This window comes from Dipodomys spectabilis, unplaced genomic scaffold, assembly GCF_019054845.1.
Source record: "Dipodomys spectabilis isolate Male_0828 unplaced genomic scaffold, ASM1905484v1 ptg000096l, whole genome shotgun sequence".
Taxonomy (NCBI): domain Eukaryota; kingdom Metazoa; phylum Chordata; class Mammalia; order Rodentia; family Heteromyidae; genus Dipodomys; species Dipodomys spectabilis.
In genome coordinates this window covers 3572799-3597470 of record NW_024870773.1, presented here as the reverse complement: position 1 = coordinate 3597470, position 24672 = coordinate 3572799, and the positions used below count along the sequence as shown (strand labels likewise).

At 38.2% G+C, this 24672-nt stretch overlaps 1 protein-coding gene across 1 annotated transcript in view; it reads right to left on the bottom strand.

The window, feature by feature from the left end:
- Positions 1-24672, bottom strand: part of Odad2 (outer dynein arm docking complex subunit 2) — a 135690-nt gene that overhangs the window by 38138 nt on the left and 72880 nt on the right. Inside the window, exons 17-18 of the mRNA XM_042686207.1 lie at positions 7686-7874; positions 5905-6126 (exon numbers count right to left, since the gene is read on the bottom strand). Coding sequence (XP_042542141.1) covers positions 5905-6126; positions 7686-7874 — 411 coding nt within the window. The remainder of the gene's footprint in view (positions 1-5904; positions 6127-7685; positions 7875-24672) is intronic.

Genomic DNA, 24672 nt, shown 5'->3' with positions numbered 1-24672 from the left:
CCTTTCTCTCTTTCCTTTCTTTCTTTCTTTCTTTCTTTTTTTTCTTTCTTTCTTTCTTTCTTTCTTCCTTCCTTCCTTCCTTCCTTCCTTCCTTCCTTCCTCTCTCTCTCTCTTTCTTCATAAATGATTAAGAAAGAAATGGAGCTGAGCAGAAGCCAAACAAAGAAATACTGTATAGACTCATAGATATTAAGTTCTAGAAAGTGTAAGCTGATACAAATTGACAGAAATTAGGTCCCAGGACAGAGAAGGCAACAATAGGGGACAAGAAAACATTAGGGGACAATCAGCTTGGTAATGATTTCACAGCTGTGTGTATCTATATGTATGTGTGACAAAACTTATCAAATTGTAAATTTAATGTACATGTAAAGTCAATATCCCCTAAAAAAGCTATTAAGATCTTAAAAGAACAAAAGTGAAATAAGGAAAACATTTGATGGATACATGATATTAAACATGTTGAATTACAATCGTACTGAATAACCTCTTAAATAATCATAAATTTCCTTCTCACTCTAAAACAGAAATAAAAAAGCCAGCCAGGAACTGGTGACTCACAGTGATTACCCACCAAAGCTACTCAGGAGGCTAACATCAGAGGACAGTAATCTGAAATTAGCCCAGGCAGAAAAGATAATAAGTGAGATTTCATTTCTAAAATAATGAGCAAAAATCAGGGCTGGAAGCATGGCTCAAGCAGTAGAGCAGAAGACATGAGCAAGCAGATTAGTCTTGAATTCAAAACCCTCGCATCAACAAAAAAAAAAAGGAAAAGAAGAAGCAATTATGCAATGACACTCTGTATTTTACATATTCACTGACCCTCATAAGTCATAGGTTTTTAGTATCACATGATCAATCGGATTATCCCAAGTATTCCAGAGAATATGTGAAATATGAGAAAATGACCCAAAACTTCCAAGTTAAATTAAGAGTCTTCTTTAACAGAATATATATATATATATATATATAGATCAAATACTATGCAACTTGACACACAGTTCCTAGGTGACTCTGGTCTCTAAAATCCATTCACTTGACTCACAAACATCAATAATATTTTTCTTTTCCTGTTCTAGGCTTCAAAAGATGATGGGATATGCTTTGGATGCTTCTCTCTGTCTCTGACTACACTACATGCACTGGGCCTAGGAGGCAGATCAAGACACCTTTAGCTTGGCCCAAACTGAACTCCTCCCCTCTCCCTCTGCCAACCCTGGGCACATTTTCTGGTTGTATTTCCTGCAATCTCATCCGTATCCCACCTTTCCAGAAGTTATGCCCACAATGTAGCTGTCACTTGCCTGGTATAGCCATTTGCACAAACAAATCTAACATCACCATAGGGAAAGGAACTTAATGACTTTAATAGATGTTCTTCATTATTTGTTCACTCTTTCTGCCTCAAGAAAAGACTTGGTCTTTTTGTCTTTGAGGTCGGGGATGGAGGGTGGGGAATACAAGGTTCCTGGGTCTTGAACTCAGGGCCAGGGTGCTATTCCTGAGCTTTTTTTTTTGCTCAAGGCTGGTACTCTAACACTTAAGCCACAGCTCCACTTCAGGCATTTTTTTCTGGTTCATTGTAGATAAGAGTTTCACAGACTTTTCTACCTGGGTTGGCTTTGAACCACGATCCTAAAAATCTCAGCCTCCTGAGTTGCTAGGAACACAGGTGTGAGCCACTAGCTCTGGGTGCATTGCTCATTTTTTTTTCTGCTTTTTAAATTGCTCTCCTGAATTACAAACTTAATCTCTCACAGACTTCTTATTTTTCCAAATTGTTTTCAACAACTCTGTGTCCACACTCACAAGTCTGTGAGCTGATGCATTTGAATAAGACAGTGTAAAAAGTCATAGCGGCCAGGAATGAATGATTCTTCTATTTAGAGCAGGCAAGTGACTGGTCTACTTAGAAGAGATTCTTAACCTGGAAAGCCTCTCATGCAGGATTAGCTTTCAACATAATTGAATCAGGAAATCCTTCTTGACCTCTTGGCAGCATTTAAACACAAAGCCTTTTGAAACTCACTCTTCCTTTGGCTTCTAGAAATCCCGGCTAACCTGTTAACTTCTCAAGTTTACTTTGACAGCTCTTCTTCCTCATTTACATTCCCCCAAAGTGAAAATGGAGACGTTCCCCAGGCTTCTCTAAACTCTGCCCCTAACCTTGCATCTGCTCTCATTTTTGGCTTCAGACCTGTCTGATAAAACTTCCCACAGCTTTAGACTTAAACTGTCTGGTAAGCAAACCATAAAATGTGGCTAGTCTGTACTAATAGGTACTGCAAAATAGACATTATATCTTAAAACAGTGTAAAACCACAGTAAATTTTTTTTTATAATAATGATATGTTGAGCTAATAATATTCAGATAAACTGGATAAATTCATAAACAGATTTCATCTATTGCTTTTGTATCATTTTTCAAAAATTATGACTACTACTTTCACATTTTGGTAAGTGGCTTGCGTGACATTGCTACAGGACAATATTCTTGTATGCCCAAAATTCAAACCCACCATCCATGCTAAACACATTGGAACCCAAACTCCATTCATTGTCAGCCCCACACGCTGTTCCTTCATATTACTACAGAATAAACCTCAGTTGGCATGAAGCAGATACATGGCACTGTGCCAGTCACTGCAGTAAAGGAACTTGTGGGACAAAGAGGATAAACCTAGAATGAATTCAGACCAACAGGTGACAAGGCAACTCTGGTAACTATGGGAGAGCCTGTCAACATTCGTTCACTGGCAGTTGGAACAGGAATGGTTACAAGAGTGGGAAGTAACACGTCAAGAATTTGACTCAAGCAGAGCAATAGCAACTCAGAACACCATAGCCAAGAATGTGCCAAAAGAGTCGATGAAGTCAACTGGGTGGATGCGTTGGACTCAGAGGTGCTAGCAGTTGCACATTTGTGGTGTGACATGCTCTCTGCAGGTACCTAAACTACCTTAATGTGCCAGGTATGTGTGTACAAGAATGTTCCTCATGAACCTTAAGTCTGGAGTCATTTCTTCTCCATTCTCTCTTTGTAAGCAACTATTTTTTTTTATCTTACTAACAGCCAGTCTACTACCTCTACATTGCTTTTCTTCTTTTAGACTATCAGAGAGGGGAGAGAATATGCTTCTCCGATGGCCCATGAGATATGGGATCCTCAGTGGGAAGGGAAATAAGAAGGGCAAGCTCACCTCCATGTTACACCCACAGTACTGAAAATACGCCATGGTGTAAGACCTGCCTTTTTTGTTTTGTTTTAGTTCCAAGACTGGGACTCGAACTCAGTACCTGATGCTTTTGCTCATTGGCTAGCGCTCTACCAAATGAGTCATGCCCCTAACCATAAGGTCTGTTTTAGATGGACAACTGTTAAATTGTTCTCCAGTAGAAATAACAGTTTGGAGTGCAAGTAGATAGAACAGAAAAGATTCTCAGAGACCTAAATATGAGTTCTCCTTGTAGTTTTTTTTTTTTTTTTTTTGTCAGTTATGGGGCTTGAACTCAGGGCCTGGGCACTGTCCCTCAGCTCTGCAGCTCAAGGCTAGCACTCTACCACTTGAGCCAAAGTGCCACTTCTGGCTTTTTCTGCTTATGTGGTGCTGAGGAATAGAACCCAGGGCCTCAGGCATGCAAGGCAAGCATTCTACATTGAGCCACCTTCCCAGCCCCCTTGCAACTTATTTTTGATGACCAATTGGAGATAAGAGTCTCATGCACTTTCCTGCCCCAGCTGGCTTCAAACTGTTATTCTCAGTAGCTAAGATTATGGGTGTGAGCCACCAGTACCTGGGTTCCTCATCTTCTTTATTCTTATTGCCTTGTTGTTCTAACACATCCTGGCTGTGAGAGTGAGTGAACTGTTTCACACTTCAACACTAGGATACAATTCATGCATGATTGAATTATCTATTGATTAGCATGAGAAGAAATCACAGATTTGCATCAAGAGCTGGCACATGTCAACGGAAACATAATATGGGAACCTCATGAAATTCAAAACCTCTTCAGCCGTCTAGAAATACTCTTTGTAAATTGACTGGCAATTGTCTAAGTCTGTGTTACATGTCAGACGTTTTACTAGGCTACTTCACTTTTATGGTTTTTTCTAAGTTTTTTTATCGTTATTATAAAGGTGGTTACAGAAAGGTTAGTTCTATAAGTCAGGTAAAGTGTACATTTTGTTTTGGACAATGTCACTCTTCCTTCACTCTGGTATAGTGTTTTAAAAGGCTGTATATTTCTGACATCTTAGTCTGCTCAAGCTTTGCTCAACAGCAGAATGGATTCTTTTAAATTAGACATCCTTCTATTTTTCAAGTGTGAACATGCTCATATAGAAGTGACAGCATTTTTTATCATTCATCAGCAATTTGAAGTTGGCATTTCCATATGTTTTTATAATTTACTTTTTAACATTGTTGCTTAAAAATTTTTGCTTAAGGAGCACAAAAACCTGATTTATGTGCCATAAAAAACAGATTTATAGTGGAAAGATTGACATTTCCAAATGTAAATTGGGTTTAATTTCAGAAAATCAACATCAAATCTTTCAACCAAGTCTGAAGGATAGATTAAAATAATTGCCTAAGAGATTACCAGTTGACATTTTAAGAGCATTATTCCCCCTTAGATGTTTTATATTTGGTATATCTAGATTAGAGCAGAAATGATTAACTAGAGATTTTGACTCTTGTCTGCAAAGGTTGACTTTTGATATACATTTCAAATATGTAAATACATCTGGTTATCATAAACTCCAAATTAAGATAATAAATTATAAAATTATATCATACACGGAAACAGCAACGAAAAGAAAGCTAAGGGTTGGGCACTGGTGACTCATGCCTGTAAACCTAGATACTCGGGAGGCTGAGATCTGAGTGTTGCAGTTTGAAGCCAGCCCAGGCAATAAAATCTGTGAGACTCTTATCTCCAATAAACCAGCAAAAGGCCAGAAGTGGATCAGTGGCTCAAGTAGTAGGGCACTAGCCTCGAACACAGAAGCTCAGGGGCAGCACCCAGGCCCTGAGTTCAAGCCCCACATAGATGAAAGAAAGAAAGAAAAAAGGAAAGAAAAGAAAGAAAGAAAAGAAAAAAGGAGATAAAAGAAAGAAAGAAAGAAAGAAACGAAACGAAACTAAGGGTTCAGGGATTTAGCTCACTGGAAGTGCAAAGCTCTGAGTTCAATCCTCAACTCCTCAAAAAAATAAATAAGTAAAAAGGGAAAAGAAAGGAAGAAAGAAAAAAGGAAAGAAGAGCAAAAGAACTAATATTTTAATCCTAGTTTCTAAGACATGTAAGTCATTTGCTGTATTTTTATATTTATTGTCACTAAAATATTCTAGGTGGTTTCCAAAGGGTAGATACACTTAGAACTATGTGTGCTAACTATATATTAGTTAAAAGCAAATAAAATCTGATGTCCATGTTTAAAACAGAACAAAACACAATACCTATCTTTGAATTGACTCTTTGATAAGATGGCTAAGATCATCACTCTTCCAGCCTAGAACTTTCTCGTCATTATTATTAACATTATTATTATTATTATTGCTGTTCATTTGGTACCTATGGATGCGTCTATCACTTATTAATTACATAAATATTATATCAATGGACATGAATAGTAATTGCCCATGTCCTTTACATGTTATTTAACCTAATTCAAATTATGGGATGACTACCCATGTACAAAGTCCACTTGTATGTTTTGATTTGAGCAAATTCTGTCACCATAGATTGCTTCATGCAAACACATGGCTTGCACCCAGCCAGGAAGTACTTTTGTGCATCCAAGTATCTCTTTTAGGAAATTTCAGAACCTTAAGTTTCTTTACAGGCTCGATCTTTGGTCACTCAGACTAAGCCCCCAAAGCATTCAATCAACTGTACCTTCACTGCACCGTTCTCATGCATGGTGATGCAGTTATCGGCGTCTTCTGATAGCTGGTACAAGGCCTGTGCCGTCGCTCGATGCACATTGGTGTCACTGGATTTCAGGTAACGCACTAATGGAGCCACTGCTTTGTGTTCACCAAAGGCCACTCTGTTTTTTCCCCATGTGCAGCAACGGGAAATTGCCTCTGCCAGGTGACGCCTCAATTTATCATTATTCTGCACAAAGGAAAATGAGTTGAGGATCATGGAATGCAGTGATCCTCTAAGACCATGTTTATCCACTGTATATTTATTACTCATTAAGATACCAGTGGGCTCCAAGCTCACTCACTTGTTAGGTGCTATTTTAAAGTTACTAAGGTTTGGGTGAGTCACCAATGGACAGATTCCATTCTGGGTTTTCTTCCTATTATCTGAATATTGCCAGGGTTTTTGAGGGTGAGTTAGGAGCCTGATATTGATCATTGGCAAAACTTGATCTCCTTTGAGTAAAGGTAGTTAAAACTAAAAATTACAAATCAGTGAGATGCTTGGTAATCAAAAGATTTACAGAATATTGGATCATCTACAAAGACTGCCTCACTAAAGTGGGAAATGTGGGCTAACTCTACTTGCTTCATTGTCCTGGATCTTGGTACAGTAATCATCTGGGTTTCCAAGAGGGAAATAACTTGCACTAGGTCTTCATTTTTTTCTTACATTCTTTATGCACACCAGATCCTATCTCACATAGGTATACAAGAAAAGGATATGGAATTGTGAGGGTTTTTAACTGTTCTCTCTCTCCCCCTCCTTTCTCTCCCTCTCCCTCTCTCTTCCTCTCCCTCTCTCTTCCTCTCCTCTCTCTCTCTCTCTCTCTCTCTCTCTCTCTCTCTCTCTCTCTCTCTCTCTCTCTCTCTCTCTCCCACCCCCCTGTATCTCTGTGTCTGTCTGTCAGCCAGAATTGGGGCTTGAACTCAGGGTCTGGTGTTATTCCTCAGCTATTTTTTTTTGGTCGGAGGTGGGGCTTGAACTCTGGGCCTGGGTGCTGTCCCTGTGCTCCTCAGCTCAAGGCAAGTGCTCTACTGCTTGAGCCACAGCACCACTTCCTATTCCTCAGCTTTTACACTCACTGTGCCTCTTAAGCCACACTTCCACTTCTGATATTTTGGTGGTTAATCGAAAATAAGAATCTCTCTGATTTCCTGCCTTAGCTAGCTTCAAACTGTGATCTTCAGATCTCCTGAGTGGCTAGGATTACAAGCCTGAGTCTGTACTGTTCTTTTGATTCAATAACTCGGTGTCCTTAGTTGAATCTGCCTGATCCTATTAGCAACTCAAAGCTTCCTTGACCAATTGTTCTTCCAATGTTTGAATTTCTGCTGTATGACACCTTAGCCAAATAGTAGTCCAAGCTATGCCCCAATGCCTCTGGTAATAATGAAGTCATTGTTTCTCAAGGTTGCCTATTCAATCTGGCACAGCTCTAGATAAACAGTACAGTAATTTCCAAAGCCCTCTAACTCAAGAATGCCACCAATTTAAGCTTGCTAAGCTGGGAGAGTTGCAAATCAACTTTTCACAATAGCCTAAACAGCTGGCTTCAAAACAATGATAGTGGTGGTGAAGATGGTATTTAATGCATAATCCTGCTTACATTTGCTCTTTTTTGTACACCATTAACAAATAATAAATAGCCTCTACTTTACAAGTTTCTATATTCACATTTTGTGTTTGTTTTCTTGTTCTACTTGATCTGACACCATGCACTCAGAATAATCAGGAGTGTTGCTCACCGTATTTGCCAGCTTGGACAATAAAGGTACAACTCCATGATCCGTAATAACAGCTAAGTTTTCTTGATCTTTTGCTATGTTGGTAATAGCAGCACATACACTTGCCAAAACCTCTTTGTTATCCGATTTCAGTAAATTGACAACAAGTTCCAGACCACCAACAAAAGAGCGGACCATTTCTCCAGCATCCTAGATAAAAACAGAAAATAGTGGAATCACAGTAACCTATTGAAAGCTACTTTTATAAAATTTTGGCAGAAAGTAAGAAGCCTCTGAGACATACCTTTGGGATGAAAGACAAATTCAACTGTAAATTTATATTATTTCTATGTAAATATGATAACAAATGTGTCTATAGAATATGAATATATTTGCACGTGCATATAATCTGTATGTGCAATGTGTATTATATTACACATGCAATATATACATTCAGTGTGTTATGTATGCATTACATGTATCTTATATTACATGTGGTGTTTCATGTGCATTGTATGTGTTATATATCTATGATGTATGTATAGTATGTATGTATGTAATATGAGTATATATACACACATATACTCAGCACATATCTACAAATTTCAGTTTCAGTATTACATGGGAGTCATTATGGGAGTTACTGAAGATATTCAAGTTAATAAAATATAGTTAGTTCTTGATATTTTCTGTCATTTTGTTCTACACAGTCATTATAGACACTGAACTAGCCAATACTGAGCCACTGCTTGGGGTAAATAGGAAGTTGGTGCTTTTTAAGTCTATTGCACAATATCTGATCATATATCACAATGCTTTATGTGTTTATGTTTAAAGCCACTTTATTTCATGTACATTCTTAATTTATTAACATTTAACTCATGGCCTACAGTGTTATGGCTCAGGCAATGAAGCTTATATAACCCACATGTTTGCTCTATAAAGTACATCAAAGTCTTCTTGCACTTAAGAACTTTAGGCAGTATTTCAGCACTATGTCAGGGGCCACATTGTGTGTGTGTGTGTGTGTGTGTGTGTGTGTGTGTGTGTGTATGTGTGCTATTGAGGATTGGACCTCAGGTCCTTACACACACACTAGGCAAGTGATTTACCATTTGAGCTGCACAGAACTATTCTCTTTAGTCTTTCCTGAACCTTCAGTCTGGGCTTAGTAGATTCTTCTATAATACTTGCCAGCACTTACCAATGTAGTGATGGCTTGTTTGTTCTTGACCTTGAACTATATGTTCTGGGAGGACACGGGCTCTTTATGTCTTGTCCACTGTTGTATGCCTAATGACTGTGTCAGGCTATAGCATGCTCAACTAGTATTCATGGAATTGAACTGTAAACTCACAGCTACAACAGGAATCTTTAGCTGCAGGCATACAGACCAAACTAAGTTCCTAATAAATAGCCAAGGTAGGACTTGAGCCAAATGAAAACCAAGTGCCTGAGCAGGCAAGCTTCTCCCTGCATGGCCTCTCTGATTGCTGTGGGATTTGAACAATATGAGAGGCCTAGTTCTCAATGCCAAATTTGTACAAGTTCTGATACAAAGTACTTATAATTGTTTTGAAAATATTGCTCTATTTTTCTAAATTTCTACAGGAAAGCTTTTATGTAATATAAGTAAATTAATTTATATTATATAAAAATAAATAAACATAGCTCACCTACTTTGTTGCCTTTATAATCCTTCTATGTATTAGTAACCCTAGAGTACAAATATGAATTTATTAACCTTCAAATAGTCAACATAATGTATCCAAATTACTCTTGAGGTAGTAGTGGCATCGTAGTAGTACTATTTTCATGTAAGAGAGGAGAAAAACCTCAGAGTAATTAATATGAAGAAAAGTAAGATGAATGGGAATACTGACATATGCCTGTAATCCCATCCACTTGGGAAGCAAACACAGGAGGATCATGGTCCAAGGCCAGACCAACCAAAAAGTATGAGCGACTATCTGAAAAAGTACTAAAAGCAAAAGGACTGTGGGGTTCAGTAGTGTATAAAGGCCCCAAGTTCAAGCCCTAGCACTGAAAAAAAGTAGTAGGGTGAGAAGTGGCAAAAGTAGGATTTGAATTCAGACCTGTTAGATACCAAAGTACTCTACCATATTGATACCAGTAGGAGGAGGGAAGGTGAACAAAAGAAGGTGAAAATAGAACAATAAAACCTGTTGACATTGTTTTATAAAGGGGAAAGAGAAATAAAGGAATGATAAAAGGGGTGATGCTGATCAAGATATATTGTATATATGTACTGAAATGTCATGATGAATCTTCCTTGTGCAACTAATGTATGCTAATAAAAATCTTAATAAGAATGCTTATTGACATATGAATGAAAGAAACAAAGATTGAAGAGTAAAACTTTAAAATACATAACCATAGTCACAAATACAAAGAAGAAAGAATATTTGCTCTTCAGGATGGAATATAAATGGACATGAATTGATAATATCAAGGCCAAATTTCAAATCGGTTTCCTCCTCTAGAGTGGAATCAATCTTGCTAGAAATGCCTTGGGATATTGAGATATAGATAGGAGTAAGGACACCAATTTGAAAGGAACTATCAAGGCAAAGTTTACTTCTGCAGGAGGGTCTTGTACTGACAAGCATTCAAATAGAACAAGCACCCTGGGCAGGTAGTAAGCTGACTCTCTCCCTCCACTGGGATTGGCTGGGCTCTGGTTCACAATCAGCTTGTGATTGGCTAAAATCTGATACCTGCTCAGAGGAGAATAACATTTACATCCTGGTGAGTAAATCTGGGGAAGTCTGAAACAGTTGTTCAGGCTTTACATCTTGGCAGGCCACAGTTGTGGGAAAATGGGGCTTATAAAGAAGAATCCAGAACTACTTGGAGCTGAAAGTAGTTAAGATGGCCACATACTTTGATAGAAAAGACTGCATTGCTTACTACCTCACAGAACCACCGGCTTCTCCATCCTCATCGCTTTATCACTAGAGACTGCAAACCACAGCCCTGGGGCCCTGCACTGGGAAAAATGACTAATGTGATCACAGCTATCTCTGGTCCAAGAACTTCCTAAGGTACATGGTATGAGATCCAGGGAGCCAAAGTCTCTCTGTGAGATCATGGGCCCAACTCACCAAGGTCTTGTAACATTTACAGTCAAGGGACACTGAAATGCTAGCCTCCAAAGCCAACCACCCCTCCAAAGTTTATTTGTTTTGAAGGTGAGACTTCTTTCTTTTTCCTTTTTTTTTTCTTTTCAGAGTTAAAGCTTTTAAATAGATGACGTCTTGCTTTCACATAGTTTCTATGGAAAGGGAGACAGTATATTTGAGGATGGAAAAAATAATTACTCTGCCAAACCGTCTTTCACTAATGCTCAACGACTGGGCAAATTCACCACATTTTCCACCTTCTCACATGTCTTAAAGGCTTGCCTCTGCCAATTTCACCACTGGTAGAATATTGGTTATGCACCATGAAAATGTCCATCTATAATGAGAAACTTAATAATAATAATAGTAATAATGATCATGATTGCCTAATTTACATTTTTTGCAGTTTACAAAGGATTTCCATTTCCCATGATTCCATTTGAATCTCACAAAACTGCCCTAAGGAAGCAAGAGGTCCTCATTTTATAGACAAAAAGCTCAATGTTTATAAATAGTTAGCAAAAGGTTAAATATTAAACTAGGGTTCCTTGATATTTTTTATAGATTCTTTTCACTCTACATGGTGAGCATGCCATCTATGAGATTTGGTACTAGAAGGACTGTGATTTCTTAAAATGATATTTATTTATTTTTTTTAATTTAATTTAATTTTATTTGAGAACATACTGTACAGAGGGGTTACAATTACATGGGCAGGATAATGCATACATTTCTTACCAAGCATTGCAGCCTCCTCCTTTGTTTACCCTTCACCTCCCTTCCCAGCCTCCCCCCTCCCCCCCCCACCCAATCATACCCCCCTCCCCCCCCCCACTTAAAATGATATTTATTAGATTCAATCTGGTTTGTAGACAATCAGAAGAATTTTCACAACGTAAGAGATTAATAATTTTAAAAGATGAAAAATTATCTTGCCTTTGATACATACTGACAAATGCAATCTCTGGAAAAAGGAGTATGAAACACTTTCATAATACTATTAAATTGAAGTCAAAATGGTTGAATAATTAAGAAAAGGTGTTGAGTTTTAATCAAGCAAAATCAAAGTCCAGGACACAAATAAAGTGAAAAATATAAAATAGCAAAATACTAATCTTAGGTGAAAATTTGTGTAATAGGAAAACATTAAGACGTTATTTAGAGACTAATGAATAAAACAGAAAACTGGGTGCTTTGGCATAGAGCAATTAAATTAATGGGTATGAAATTCTGTCTTTTGCCTCCAGCACAAAGAATTGGCAGTGTTCTGATGAGGTGATATATACATAATACAACTTTAAAGTACATACAAGGCAAGCATAACATGACTTAAGACAAAAAGTCTGAACCAGAAGAGCTATAAAAACACTGCTCTGCTCCACGTAGAGACCATGGGATGCATGACATAGTACTTGAAAAAGAGTTAAAAAACCACACTGCATATAAAAAATTTAAATTTTAAATCCTACATGCACATTAGAACAGTATGTCAGAGAAAGCAAAAACTGCAGGCACATCTAACCCTTCAAGTATATATATTCAATAAATTAAATCCTTTCCAAATCCTGAATACAACCTCTACATCACAGAACAGAGTTTTCTCTGTCACAATAAGATCCTTGTTCTGTTCCCAGAAGTTAACAAGTCCTACAACTTACAAAAAATTATTACAGATTAGAATTACCTTACACTCTCAAAGGTAGTTATTTTCAAATAATAGAATATTGTATCCTTTTCCTCTAAGAACTGAAGTATAAATCAGTCTCAGATAGAAGAAGTGATACAATCCTTCTAGCGCCAATAGCAAAAGAATACATTGTCTCAGAGTATTTATTTTTATCCAATTGGCTTTCAAAAAACTAAAAAATTGTAACATAATGATTCTAATTTTGCTCTACTTCCCTAACCTAATTCAAGATGGTTTGCTTAAATATCACAGAAAACTGTGGCTTTTCCATTTAGCCAGGCCTTGTAGACTTTGCCCCAGATGCAGTGCTTCTCTAATAAGAAGGTCTGTATTGAGAGGCTCCATTGTGGATCCAGAGGTTTACAGAGTTAATTACTAGACATTCTTAACCAATGATGCATTTGAAAGAACTTTATGACAACTACAAGATGCTAAACAAAAATAAATCAAACTCATATTACCATAAAGCAGCTGGAACTTATAAACAAACTACATGTGCACACATTTGAATATATTTCATATATATGATATATATATATAAAATGTACGTATATAACTTTTCACTGTTTATGCTTGGCAATCTGCAGATTCAGATGACCATTGCAAATTCCTGTTTAGATTCATATAGGTGCTTCTGAGTGGAAGTTATATGGATCAAGTTAAGAACAACACTTGAAATGATACTTCTTGACAGGAAAAAATGTAATTATGAAATATTAATGCTCCAAACTAGGAAGTCTTCCATTTATAGAGAGTGTTTTTCCAAACTTTACTTCTTGGGTAAACATTTTATCATACATTATTTTTCTATAAATATGTGGAATGTGAAACAACATTATATTAACAACATTATATCCTCATCTTCATGAATGATATCCTCATATTTGAAGGAAGATACCTGATCCCCCTCATTTTCTCTGCTGCATGCCTTGAACCAATTTCCATCTTAAATGGTGTTTATAGGTCTCTTCCCTCATTTAAGTTTCTCTTAAAACACAACCAGAGGCTTTCTTCCAACCTGTGTTTTTGGCTCCTTATCAAATATTAGGTGGCTATAGGTCTGTGGATTCATTTCTGGGTCTTCTATTCTAATCCATTACTCCTCAGGTCTGTTCTTGTGGCTTTGTAATAGAGTTTGAGGTTTGGTATTGATATTCCTCCAACACTGTTCTTCCTGTTAAGAATTGTTTTTTTGAAATTTGGGGTATTTTATTATTTCATATGAGTTTTTGGATTGCTTTCTCTATTTCATTGAAAAATGTTGTTGGAATTTTGATGGGTATCGCATTGAATTTATAATTTGCTTTGGACAGTATTGCCATTTTCATGAAGTTAATACTTGTAATCCAGGAGCATGGAAGGTTTTTTCCCATTTCTTTAAATCTACTTCAATTTCCTTTTTTAGATTTTTGAACTTTTCACAATAGAGGTCCTTCAGGTCTTCGGTTAATTCCTAGGTATTTTTTGAACCTATTACAAATGGAGTTGCTTTCTTGATTTCAGTATCAGACAGCCTCTTCAACAAACGGTGCTGGCAAAATTGGCTGTCCACATGCAGAAAACTGAAGCTAGATCCTTATGTCTCGCCCTGCACCAGAATCAATTCAAAATGGATCAAAGACCTCAATATAAGGACAGACCCCATGAAAATATTACAGGAAGGGGTAGGGGAAACACTAGGGCTTCTAGGCATGGGTTGAGAAAGTAAAGATCCAATAAATCAAAGAAAAACTGGGTAAATGAGATTGAATCAAACTGAAGAATTTCTGCATGGCAAAGGACATAGCTAACAAGATAGAAAGCCCACAGAATGAGAGATTTTTTTTTTTTAACCAGGTATGCATTAGACAAGGGCTTCATATCTAAGATATACTTAGAGCTCAAAAAAATTAACACCCCCCCCAAATAAACCATCAAAGAAGCAACAGCCCAATTAATAACTCGAGACTTCTCCAAAGAAGAAATAAGTATGGCCAATTGACACATAAAGAAATGTTCAATATCTCTGGCCATAAAAGAAATGCAAATCAAGCAGGACGCCAGTGGCTCTCTCCTGTAATCCTAGCTACTCAGGAGACTGAGATCTGAGGATCGCAGTTCAAAGCCAGCCCAGGCAGGAAAGTCCGTGAGACTCTTATCTCCAACAAATTACTCGAAAACCAGAAGTGGCGCTGTGGCTCAAGTGGTAGAACGCTCGCATTGAGCTGAAGAGCAAAGTGATAGCACCCAAGCCCAGAGTTCAAGCCCCATGACCGACCAAAAAAAAAATGCAAATCAAAACAACATTGAGATTCCATCTCAGTTAGCCGGGCCATTATCAACAGAATTAACAATACAAATGCTAGTGGGGATGTAGCCCAAAGAGAACTCGACTATACCACTGGTATTCCACCACTCTGGAAAGCAGTATGGAGGGTCCTCAAAAGCCTAAATATAGATCTTCCTTATGATCCAGCAGTTCCACCCCTGGACATTCATCCATCCAATAGACCACAAACAAGGTTACACTAAAGATATCAGGACTACCATGTTCATTGCAGCATTATTTACCATAGCCAAGATATGGAATCAACCCAGATGCCCCTCAGTAGGCAAATGGATCAAGAATTCTACTCATCCATCAGAAAGAATGATATTGTACCATTCATAAGGAAATGGAAAGACATGGAAAAATTTATATTAAGCCAGACTATATAATATTACAGCAAGGTGATTTTGGAATATGGTAATAGCTGTTGGAATGGTTCTTATTTTTTTAAATAAGAATGCATTTGTTAGCAATCATTGTCATTCTGATAAATAGCCATTTGAAATTTGATTCCATTTATCATTCACTTTAAAAAGCTAGTTCAAAATACATAACTCAGCAACAGCTTAGTATATATTTAGTGCTAGTTTAAAACCTAAATTAGAATGACAAAAAGACAGTTGTCTGTTATTAGATAATAATTTTGTGTTTATTTATATTATCAAAGACACTTTTATCCACACATTTAGTCATTTGTTAAATTAGAAGGCATTAGAAACATAATTCAGTATATTTTATGTTGTGGATTTAAAAACTAAGATCTACATTAGTGGTTCTTACAACTGGTTTCATATTATGCTCATTCCCTCTGGGGGATTTTACAAACATGAATGACCAGATCACAATTTCAATCATACACATTTATTTGAATAGGAGTGAACTCTTGAATTACAATATTTTACAAACTTATTTTAATGTGTAATCTAGATGACGAATCACCTATTCTGGTAATTACCAAAATTTGTTGCCACTTCATATGAATGGAAACATCTTCTACATAATTAACTCAATTACATGCATTTCATTTAAGAATAAACACAAAAGGAACATATTTCAAAGGTTAGAGTAAGGCCTTCAAATGTAAGATCCTCCAAAATAGCAAGAACCTGGCAAAAGTCAACAAATTCAACTTTTCTTTTTCTTTTTTCATTTTTTAAGAATTCTCAAATTTAATGGACGGCTTGTAACAAGAATGTCTTCAAAAAATGTCTGAGCCTCATCAAGAACAGTTGTGTGGCATTTTCACTATGCCTATTACCCAACTCTTCACTCTAACCTTGAAAACATAAACTTTACTAATATGCTGTCAGAGAAAATCTACAGCATAGCATAGCATCCACAGGTAGGACAGATGGATATGAATCTTTCTCAAAATGCCATTTAGAGACATTGGTCACCGTTTGAACTGTATGGTAGCTGCTTAGGGTGGCAATGCCCACTGCCACAAACAAAAGGCTAGCAAAAAAAAAAAAAAAAAAAGATAAGAGATAGCAACAGATAGCCTTGCATAACTCCAGCATATTACTGGGAATCTTAATCTGTACACACATGTGCAGAAGTGTGTGTGGTCTCAATTTCTCATGTCTATCTTAGGAGGGCTCCATACAAGCAAGCAGAAGTGGAATCTAAGGCAGAGTTTCAAACTGTCATAGTGTTGAATGTGTTCTACAAAGTACAAGAGAGTGCCTCTCTTCAAAGTGCAGGAGATATAGCCGGACAAGGCAATTGATAAAAACAAAACAAAACAAAAGCTGTTAATTCACTTTCTAATCAGTGAGGTAGCTGAATAGAGACGTCAAGGGCAGTACATAATGAAGAATGTTCAGAAATACTCCAAGAAGTTAAAACAAACAGTGACAAACAACAAAGCAATGACACAAACCCTAGGAAGAAATCTGATTTATAGAGATTTCACCTTTTATCATTTGAAATATTATTGTCAGTAAGAGTAAAAGGGAGAGACAAATATATACATAAAGAGATGAGTATTATTCAAGGTAGACTTTTCCAGGGGGTGGGAGGAAGGACAGTAAATAGAATCTGTCCCCAAGGAAGTCTGTACAGGGTCAAACTTCTCAGGCAAAGATTTTAAATGAGCGATTATAAATAGGTTCAAGAAACTAACGGATATCAGTATCTTTACATTAAATTTTGACAACAATGTCTCAGGAGGAAAGAGTAGCTATAAAGGGACTTGAATTTATTTTCCAAAGAATTAGATAGAAATTTTGGAGTTGAATTTCTTGAGTGCATTTGAAAGAATGATCGCTGAGATGGAAAAGCCATTAGGGAGCTGGATAGCATAACTGAATAGGCAGAAGAGGGATGCAGTGAGTTTGAAGACAGGTCAATTTAGGTTATTCAGTCAAAAGAAATGTCAAAAGAAAAGGAATCTTTTTTTAAATAAAAGAGCATGGCCTCACAGACTGTGGGAAGCATTAAGTATACTTTCATATACAAATAGAAAAGAGGAGAGAAATGGGGAGAAGAAATATTTGAAAAAAAATTGTACCCTCTGTTTGATGAAAAACTTTAATCTACCTAGCCAAGCATCTTAACAAATTCTACCATAGGATAATATTGAAGAACACCATACTTAAACTCATAAGCAAACTGCTGAAAGACAGAGAACCTTAAAATTTCCCAGAGGGAGTTGGACACAGGTGGCTCACACCTGTAATCCTAGCTACTCAGGAAACTGAGATCTGAGGATCACAGTTCCCAGCCAGCCCAGTCAGGAAAGTCCATGAAACTCTTTTACTTTTTTTGTTGGTCATGGGGCTTGAACTCAGGGCCTGGGCATTGTCCCTGAGCTTTTTCCACTAAAGGCTAGAGCTCTAACATTTTGAGTCCCACTGCCATTTCTGGTTTTCTGGCGGTTAATTGGAGAAAAGAGTGTCATGGACTTTCCTGTCCAGGCTGGCTGGGAACTGACCTTCTCAAATATCAGCCACTTGAGTGGCTAGGATGACAGGCGTGAGCCACCACACCGGCTCCACAAGACTCTTATCTCTCTCTTGCCGGGCGCCAGTGGCTCATGCCTGTCATCCTGGCTACTCAGGAGACTGAGATCTGAGGATAGCGGTTCAAAGCCAGCCTGGGCAAGAAAGACCGTGAGACTCCTATCTCCAATAAACCACTAGAAAACCAGAAGTGGCACTGTAGCTCAAGTGGTAGAGCGCTCACCTTGAGCTGAAGAGCTGAGGGACAACGCCCAAGCCAGAGTTCAAGCCCCATGACTGACAAAAAAAAAAAAAATACTCCAGTAAATTACCAAAAAAGCCAGAAATCGAGCTGTGGCTCAAGTGGTAGAGTGTTAGTCTTTACCAAAAAGAAACTACAGACCATTCCTAGGCCCTGAGTTTAAGTCCAGGACATTAAAAAAAAAATCCAAGAGGAAATGACCCATAGCAGGGAGCCTCATGAGGATCAACAGCTGACTTTTCACCAGAAAGCATGGATGTTACTAGGATGATGATTGAGATGCTGCAGACCCCAATTCTCCCATGAAATAACCATAGGATAACCAAAACCACTCTCTCAGAGTGCTGGAAATGAATGCAAAGCAAACAAGCAAATGCTGAACTATGGAAAAAGCCAAGCCACTAGGAATTGTCCTGATGATGTTACATTCATTTATCTCATCCTTCTTCTGGATGAGCATCTCACAACCAGAGGTAGTAGCTCAATTCCCAAGGAGCTGGAAAGAGCAGAGTAGAAGTCGTTTCAGAGATGCCCGAGAGACTGACCATTGCCTCACTCCAATCAGAGTTCTGCAGGACATGGTAGCCATCCAAAAGCCAGATTGCAGAAGCTGTACAAAATGCTGGCTCATGAAAGCCACAAGGGGACTAACAAACACTCAGATACCTCAAGGCAAATATAACATAGTAATATAACAGCTCCAAATTATATAAAACCAACACTGATGGAACTGAAAGAATACAGATCACTATAGTAACAACGGGAAACAAATACGCCATGGTTAGTCAGGACTAGAACAACCAGAGCAAAGACAAACGAGGAAACAGAAGACCTGAACAGCACTACAGACCAATGAGACTTCATAGGCATACACAAAGCCACTCGATCCAACATCAGAATAATACATATTTTCCCAAGTGTGTATTGGACATTTTCAAGGCTGGACCATCGGTTAAGCCACAAAGCAAGTCTTAAATTTTTGTAAAAAATATTTTTAGATAGATTTTTCCCAATCACTGTGGAATGAAGCTATAAATCTATGGTAGAAGGATAACAAAAATTCAGAAATGGATGGAAATTAAGCAACATATTTGTAAACAATCAATGAAAAATCACAAGGGAAATAGAAAGACAATACAGTTCATGCCTGTAATCCTAGCTACTCAGGAAGATGATATCTGAGGACCTCAATTTAAAACCAGCCCAGGCAGGAAAGTCTGTGAGACTCTTATCTTTAATAAATTACCCACCAAAAGGCTGGAAGTAGAGCTGTGGTTCAAGGGGTACAGAGCTAGCCTTGAGAAGATAAAGGGCAGTACCCAGGCCTGAGAAAGAAAGAAAGAAAGAAAGAGAGAGAGAAAGAAAGAAAGAAACAGAGAGAAAGAAAGAAAGAAACAGAGAGAAAGAGAGAAAGAAAGAAAGAAAAGAAAAAAGAAATGGAAGGAAGGAAGGAAGGAAAGAGAGAAAGAGAGAGAGGAAGGAAGGAAGGAAGGAAGGAAGGAAGGAAGGGAGGGAGGGAGGGAGGAAGGAAGGAGAGAGAAAGAAAGACTGAAAGAAAGAGAGAGGGGAGGGAAAGAAAAGAAAGGAAGAAAGGGAAAGAAAGAGAGAAAGAAAGAGAAAGGGAGAACGAGAGAGAAAAAGAGAAAAAGAAAATAAGAAAGAAAGAAAGAAAGAGAGAGAGAGAAAGAAAGAAAGGCAATATAGAAAAGCAATGAAACCAAGACTTAGCTATTCAAAAATTATTAATGGAAAGAGTTTCACCTACATAGAAGGAAGAGGGACAGGTAAGATTTGAATAACTAAAATCAGTAACAAAAGAGAGAGTATTAGAATCAATTTTATAGAAATAAGAAGAACTGTAAGAGAATACTACAGGTGAAAGAGAAAGTACTAGAATTACATAATTGTAATGAGACAATCTTTTGCTGGCCACAAACTCATTATCCCCTCAACATCCCAAGTACTGGAGATAAAGAAGTATATCATGATTTAATGACACCCGTAATGAATGACCAAGGAGAGCAAAGCAATATTAAAAACCCTCCCAAGGAAGAAAAATCCAGATCTAAATGGCTCCACTGGTGAATTCTACCAAACATTGTAAGAAGCGTTAATATCAGCTCCTCAAAACCTCTTCCAAAGAAGTAGAGGTAGGGAATGTGGCCTAGTGGTAGAGTGCTTGCTTAGCATGCATGAAGCCCTGGGTTCCATTCCTCAGTACCACATACACAGAAAAGCCAGAAGTGGTGTTGTGGCTCAAGTGGTAGACTGCTAGCCTTAAGCAAAAGAAGTTCAGGGACAGTGTCCAGGCCCTGAGTTCAAGCCGTAAGACTAGCAAAAAAAAAAAAAAAAAAGTAGAGGTAACTAGCATTCTCAAATTTCTTATATAAGACCAGCATACCTCTAACACTGAAGACAAAAATTTAAAAGAACAAGAACTCTAAAAAACAATCTTTTTAATGATTGCTGTTGGAAAAAAATTTCCACCTAAGTCAACAGCATATTAAAAGAGTCGTATAACAGAACAAGGTGAGATTATTCCTGGAATTTAGGATGCTTCACCATATGAGAATGAAGCTGGATAATACGTCCCATAAACAAAATGAAGGTTAAACATTCCATGACCGCTTCAATGGATACAGAAAAAGCAATGGACAAAATCCAACATCTTTTCATGATAAAAAGAAAGCTCAGCAAACTAGATGCAAAGGAAAACAACCTCAAAATTTGGGAATAAAAGCTATGAAAACTTAACAGCTCACACCGCACTTGATAGAAAAAGACGGAAAGCTTTTTCTCTAAGACCAGGAATATGGAAAGATTTCACCTCTAGCTTAGTCCAGCATACTACTAGCAGTCAGGCACAATAGACAGGACAGAAGAAGATGGTATTGTACACGTGGGTCTTGGCAAAGGCAAAGACTGTTGGGAAGAGAAGTAAATAGAAGACTAGAAAATCTGTCACTTTTTTATGAACCTTGTATATCAAATTTGAATTTATATAAAAACCCAAAGGCGCGGCTGGAAGATGGTCACCAGTCCTCCTGACTCACTGTGTAAAGTCTTCAGTTTCATTGTGTCCTGGCTTTCTAGCACTGCAATTCTGCCCTGTACTCGTCTCTCCCACAGTGAAGGCTCACTGATGGGTGTCACGGCGCCCTCACTCTATGACCCTACCAATCCTTTTCCAATCTGAGTCCCTGGATGATGGCTGTATTCTCCTAGTCTAGCACCCTGTATCCCCATGGTTTGCAGAACTTGCAATTTTGTAATTTTGAGGCCCAGGAATCTTGCTGTATTTGGCCCTCACACTAGCTAGAGGAACGACTTGTCTCGATTTACCTACAAACGACTTGTAGGCAGAGGTAACATGAATCTAACCAAAAGTACAACCATCTCCCTACCCGGTCAACTTATGATGAAAGTTTAAAAAAAAAATTGTTGTAAGCTTCAGAGGTACTCAGCTAATTGAGGGTGAGCTGAAAATGCAAAGGTGATTTCTGAGGTATTGGTGAATGGTTTAAATTGTAATTCTGCTCCCAACAAATTCAATTTTTAGTTCATTAAACTGATTACCTCTTTCTTCAGCTGCTTCATTAAGGAAAGATGGTTACCCCCACTTAGTATGTGTATGAGTAATATGTGCATTAATATATTTCATATTAATATATGTCATATATGATTTTTAAAAATGCGATTTCCAAACACACACATATGCACACACAAAGACACATATAAAAATTAAAACCAACAGGGCTGGGAAAGTGGCTCAGTGGTAGAGTGCTTGCCTTGCATGCATGAGGCCCTGGGTTCCATTCCTCAGCACCACATAAGCAGAAAAAAAAGCCGGAAGCGGCGCTGTGGCTCAGGTGGTAGAGTGCTAGCCTTGAGCTGAAGAGCTGAAGGACAGTGCCCAGGCCCAGAGTTCAGGCCCCACGACCAGACCCCCCCCCCAAAAAAAAATTAAAACCAACAAGATGAAGAAGTATATGGAATGAAAGGAGAAAAAAATTGGAGATCATTTTTGAAATATGAGTGATCTAAACTTTTCCAAATTTTAATCAATCGGCATTCCCACAGATTTAGAAAACTGAACCATGAGCAGAGTAACTTACTGAAGCAGATACACAGAAACACTCCCACCATAATTGCTGAAAGCTGAAAATAAAGAGGGAAACTCTAAAAGAAACTGAAAAGGCATGACACTGAGAATGACAGGCAGTTTTGGTCCAGCACTGGTGACTCACTTCTGTAATCCTAGCTACTGAGGAGGCTGAGATCTGAGGATCAAGGTTCAAAGACAGCCAGGCAGAAAGTCTGTGAGATTCTTATCTCCAATAACTATTCAGACAAAACTGGAAATGGTGCTTTGGCTCAAGTGGTAGAGTGTTAGCCTTGAGCAAAAAAAGGTCAGGGACAGCACCCAGGCCCAGAGTTCAAGCCCCAGGACTGGCATCAAAACAAACAAACAAAAAGAATAGTAGTTATTTCTGATCATCATTTCTTATAAAAGATAGGGTGAAAGGTGTAGAACAACAAAACAACTCTCTTAAAATGTTGAAATAGAAGATGAACGTGCAGATTCAGATAGACTTATAGATGGGAAAACAAAGATATTCCTACACTTTGGGTACCACATTCCTAATAAACCCCAAACTGGAATCCTGTACAGAGAAGGGACAAGAATGGGTTTGAAGAGACTAGGGAAGCAAGAACCCTAGAGAAACGTAGTTCATTATCCACCTGAGATGGCAGTAATGGTAAACTGCACTTAGATGCATTTTTTTCCCAGCAACATTCAATCCCTAAACTATAGTTCTGGACAAGATGGATTGGAGCCTCCATTCTGGGCTGAGACGTGGGCAGGTACAATGGACAAAAAGAGGGTACATGGATATGAGGGTTCAGACAGTGGAGTAATCAGATGGGGGTATTGGAACAGCTAGAAAGATAAAGCTGGCTACTTAGGGTGGACAGGTAGCCGAGGCGGTACATCTTAACATGGCACAATTTCCATTGAGACAAAGTTCAGTGTGAGGTGGGTGTTTGCAGCTGAGAGAGATACAATGCTTAATTTAACTAAATTAACCAACTATGCTTTCAAAAATGAACAGTTAAAATCTGAGCAATAGTGCCTCCTACCAGTAAATCTAGCTACCTGGGAGACTGAAATAAATGAGTTCAAAGCCATGCTGAGCAGAAAAGTCCAAAAGACTCCAGCTCAATTTATCAGCAAAATAATACAAGTGGATGCCAGGTGCTGTTGGCTCACACCTGTAATCCTAGCTACTTGGAGATCATGGTGGAAAGCCAGGCTGGGCCGAAAAGTCCTTAAGACTCTTATCTCCAGTTAACCTGCAAAAAGCCAGAAGTAGAGCTGCAGATCAAGCGGTAGAGTGTTAGGCTTGAGTGAAAGAGCTAAAGGCTAGTGCTCAGGCCCCAAGTCCATGCCTAAATACCAGGGGGAAAAATGAAAATGGAGGTGTGGCTCAAGTGGTAGGAGCAAAATAGCCAAGAGAGAGTGCAAAGCCATGAGTTCAAGCCCCAAACCCCAGTACTGTCACACACATACACACACACCACCACCACCACTAATAATAATAACAACAACAATAATAAGCAGTTAAATGACTTCAAAAATGGCAAATGATCAGTGTAAAATTTTGCACATGTGGTACTTGGTTAGAATAAGGTATACATTTAGTCATAACTCTCTGGCTTCTGGATTATTCCTCTCTTCAGTTCTACACTTCTAGATGGGGCCCTTTCACTGCAGGTGTTGAGGACAGCAGGGCTTGGGGGATGGGAGTCCAGGTGAAAGCCACAGACAAGGACAGTTAGCTAGTAGCTTCTCCAGCTATGCTTAGAAAATAGCTTTTAAAAAATACACAATTGCTGGGCACCCGCTGTTCACACCTTAGTATAGTCCTTGTTACTCAGGAAGCTGAGATCTCTCAGGATCTCAGCTTGAAATCAGCCTGGGCAGAAAAGTGATACTCATCTCCAATTTACCCACAGAAAGTGGGAAAGAAGTTATAGCTCAAGAGGTACAGTGCAGCCTTGAGAAAAAATAACAGCTAAAGGACAGCTCCCAGACCCAATACCAGCACACACACACACACACACACACACTACATTATTATAAATGTCTATTAATTGTAGAGGATAGACTTTTTAACATCTTCAAGATGTTTGGTTTTAAACATTTATGTGCCCGCTTGGAAAGCTGGCATGCAAAAAAAATTTATAGTGTAGTTTCTTGTTTCTTTTTTGTTTTTTTTTTTTTTTACTTTCCTCTTTTAGGATTCTAGAACTGGAGGATATTTGAGAAGATTACTTAGAACAGTATTTGGTAACCAAAATTGATAGCAAACCTCAGACAACAGAACCCAAGCAGGATTACATTCTAAAGAAGTTTTAGGTGGATATTTTTCTAAACGACATTAGGTGTTTTTTTTTTTTTTGCCAAAATGTTACACAACCTAAGCATGGCCAAACTGAAACCCATAAAGTGAGTTTATAGCGGTATCCTCAGGATGAAACTAAGCCCTCCACATGCCTTGATTCTCTGGCTGTGGGACGGAGCAGCATGGCTCACTGGGCAGCTGAAGTTACTGAGAGTGATCTCAACTGCTGCCCTGTTTGCTCAGCTGTGTCTGCCACACC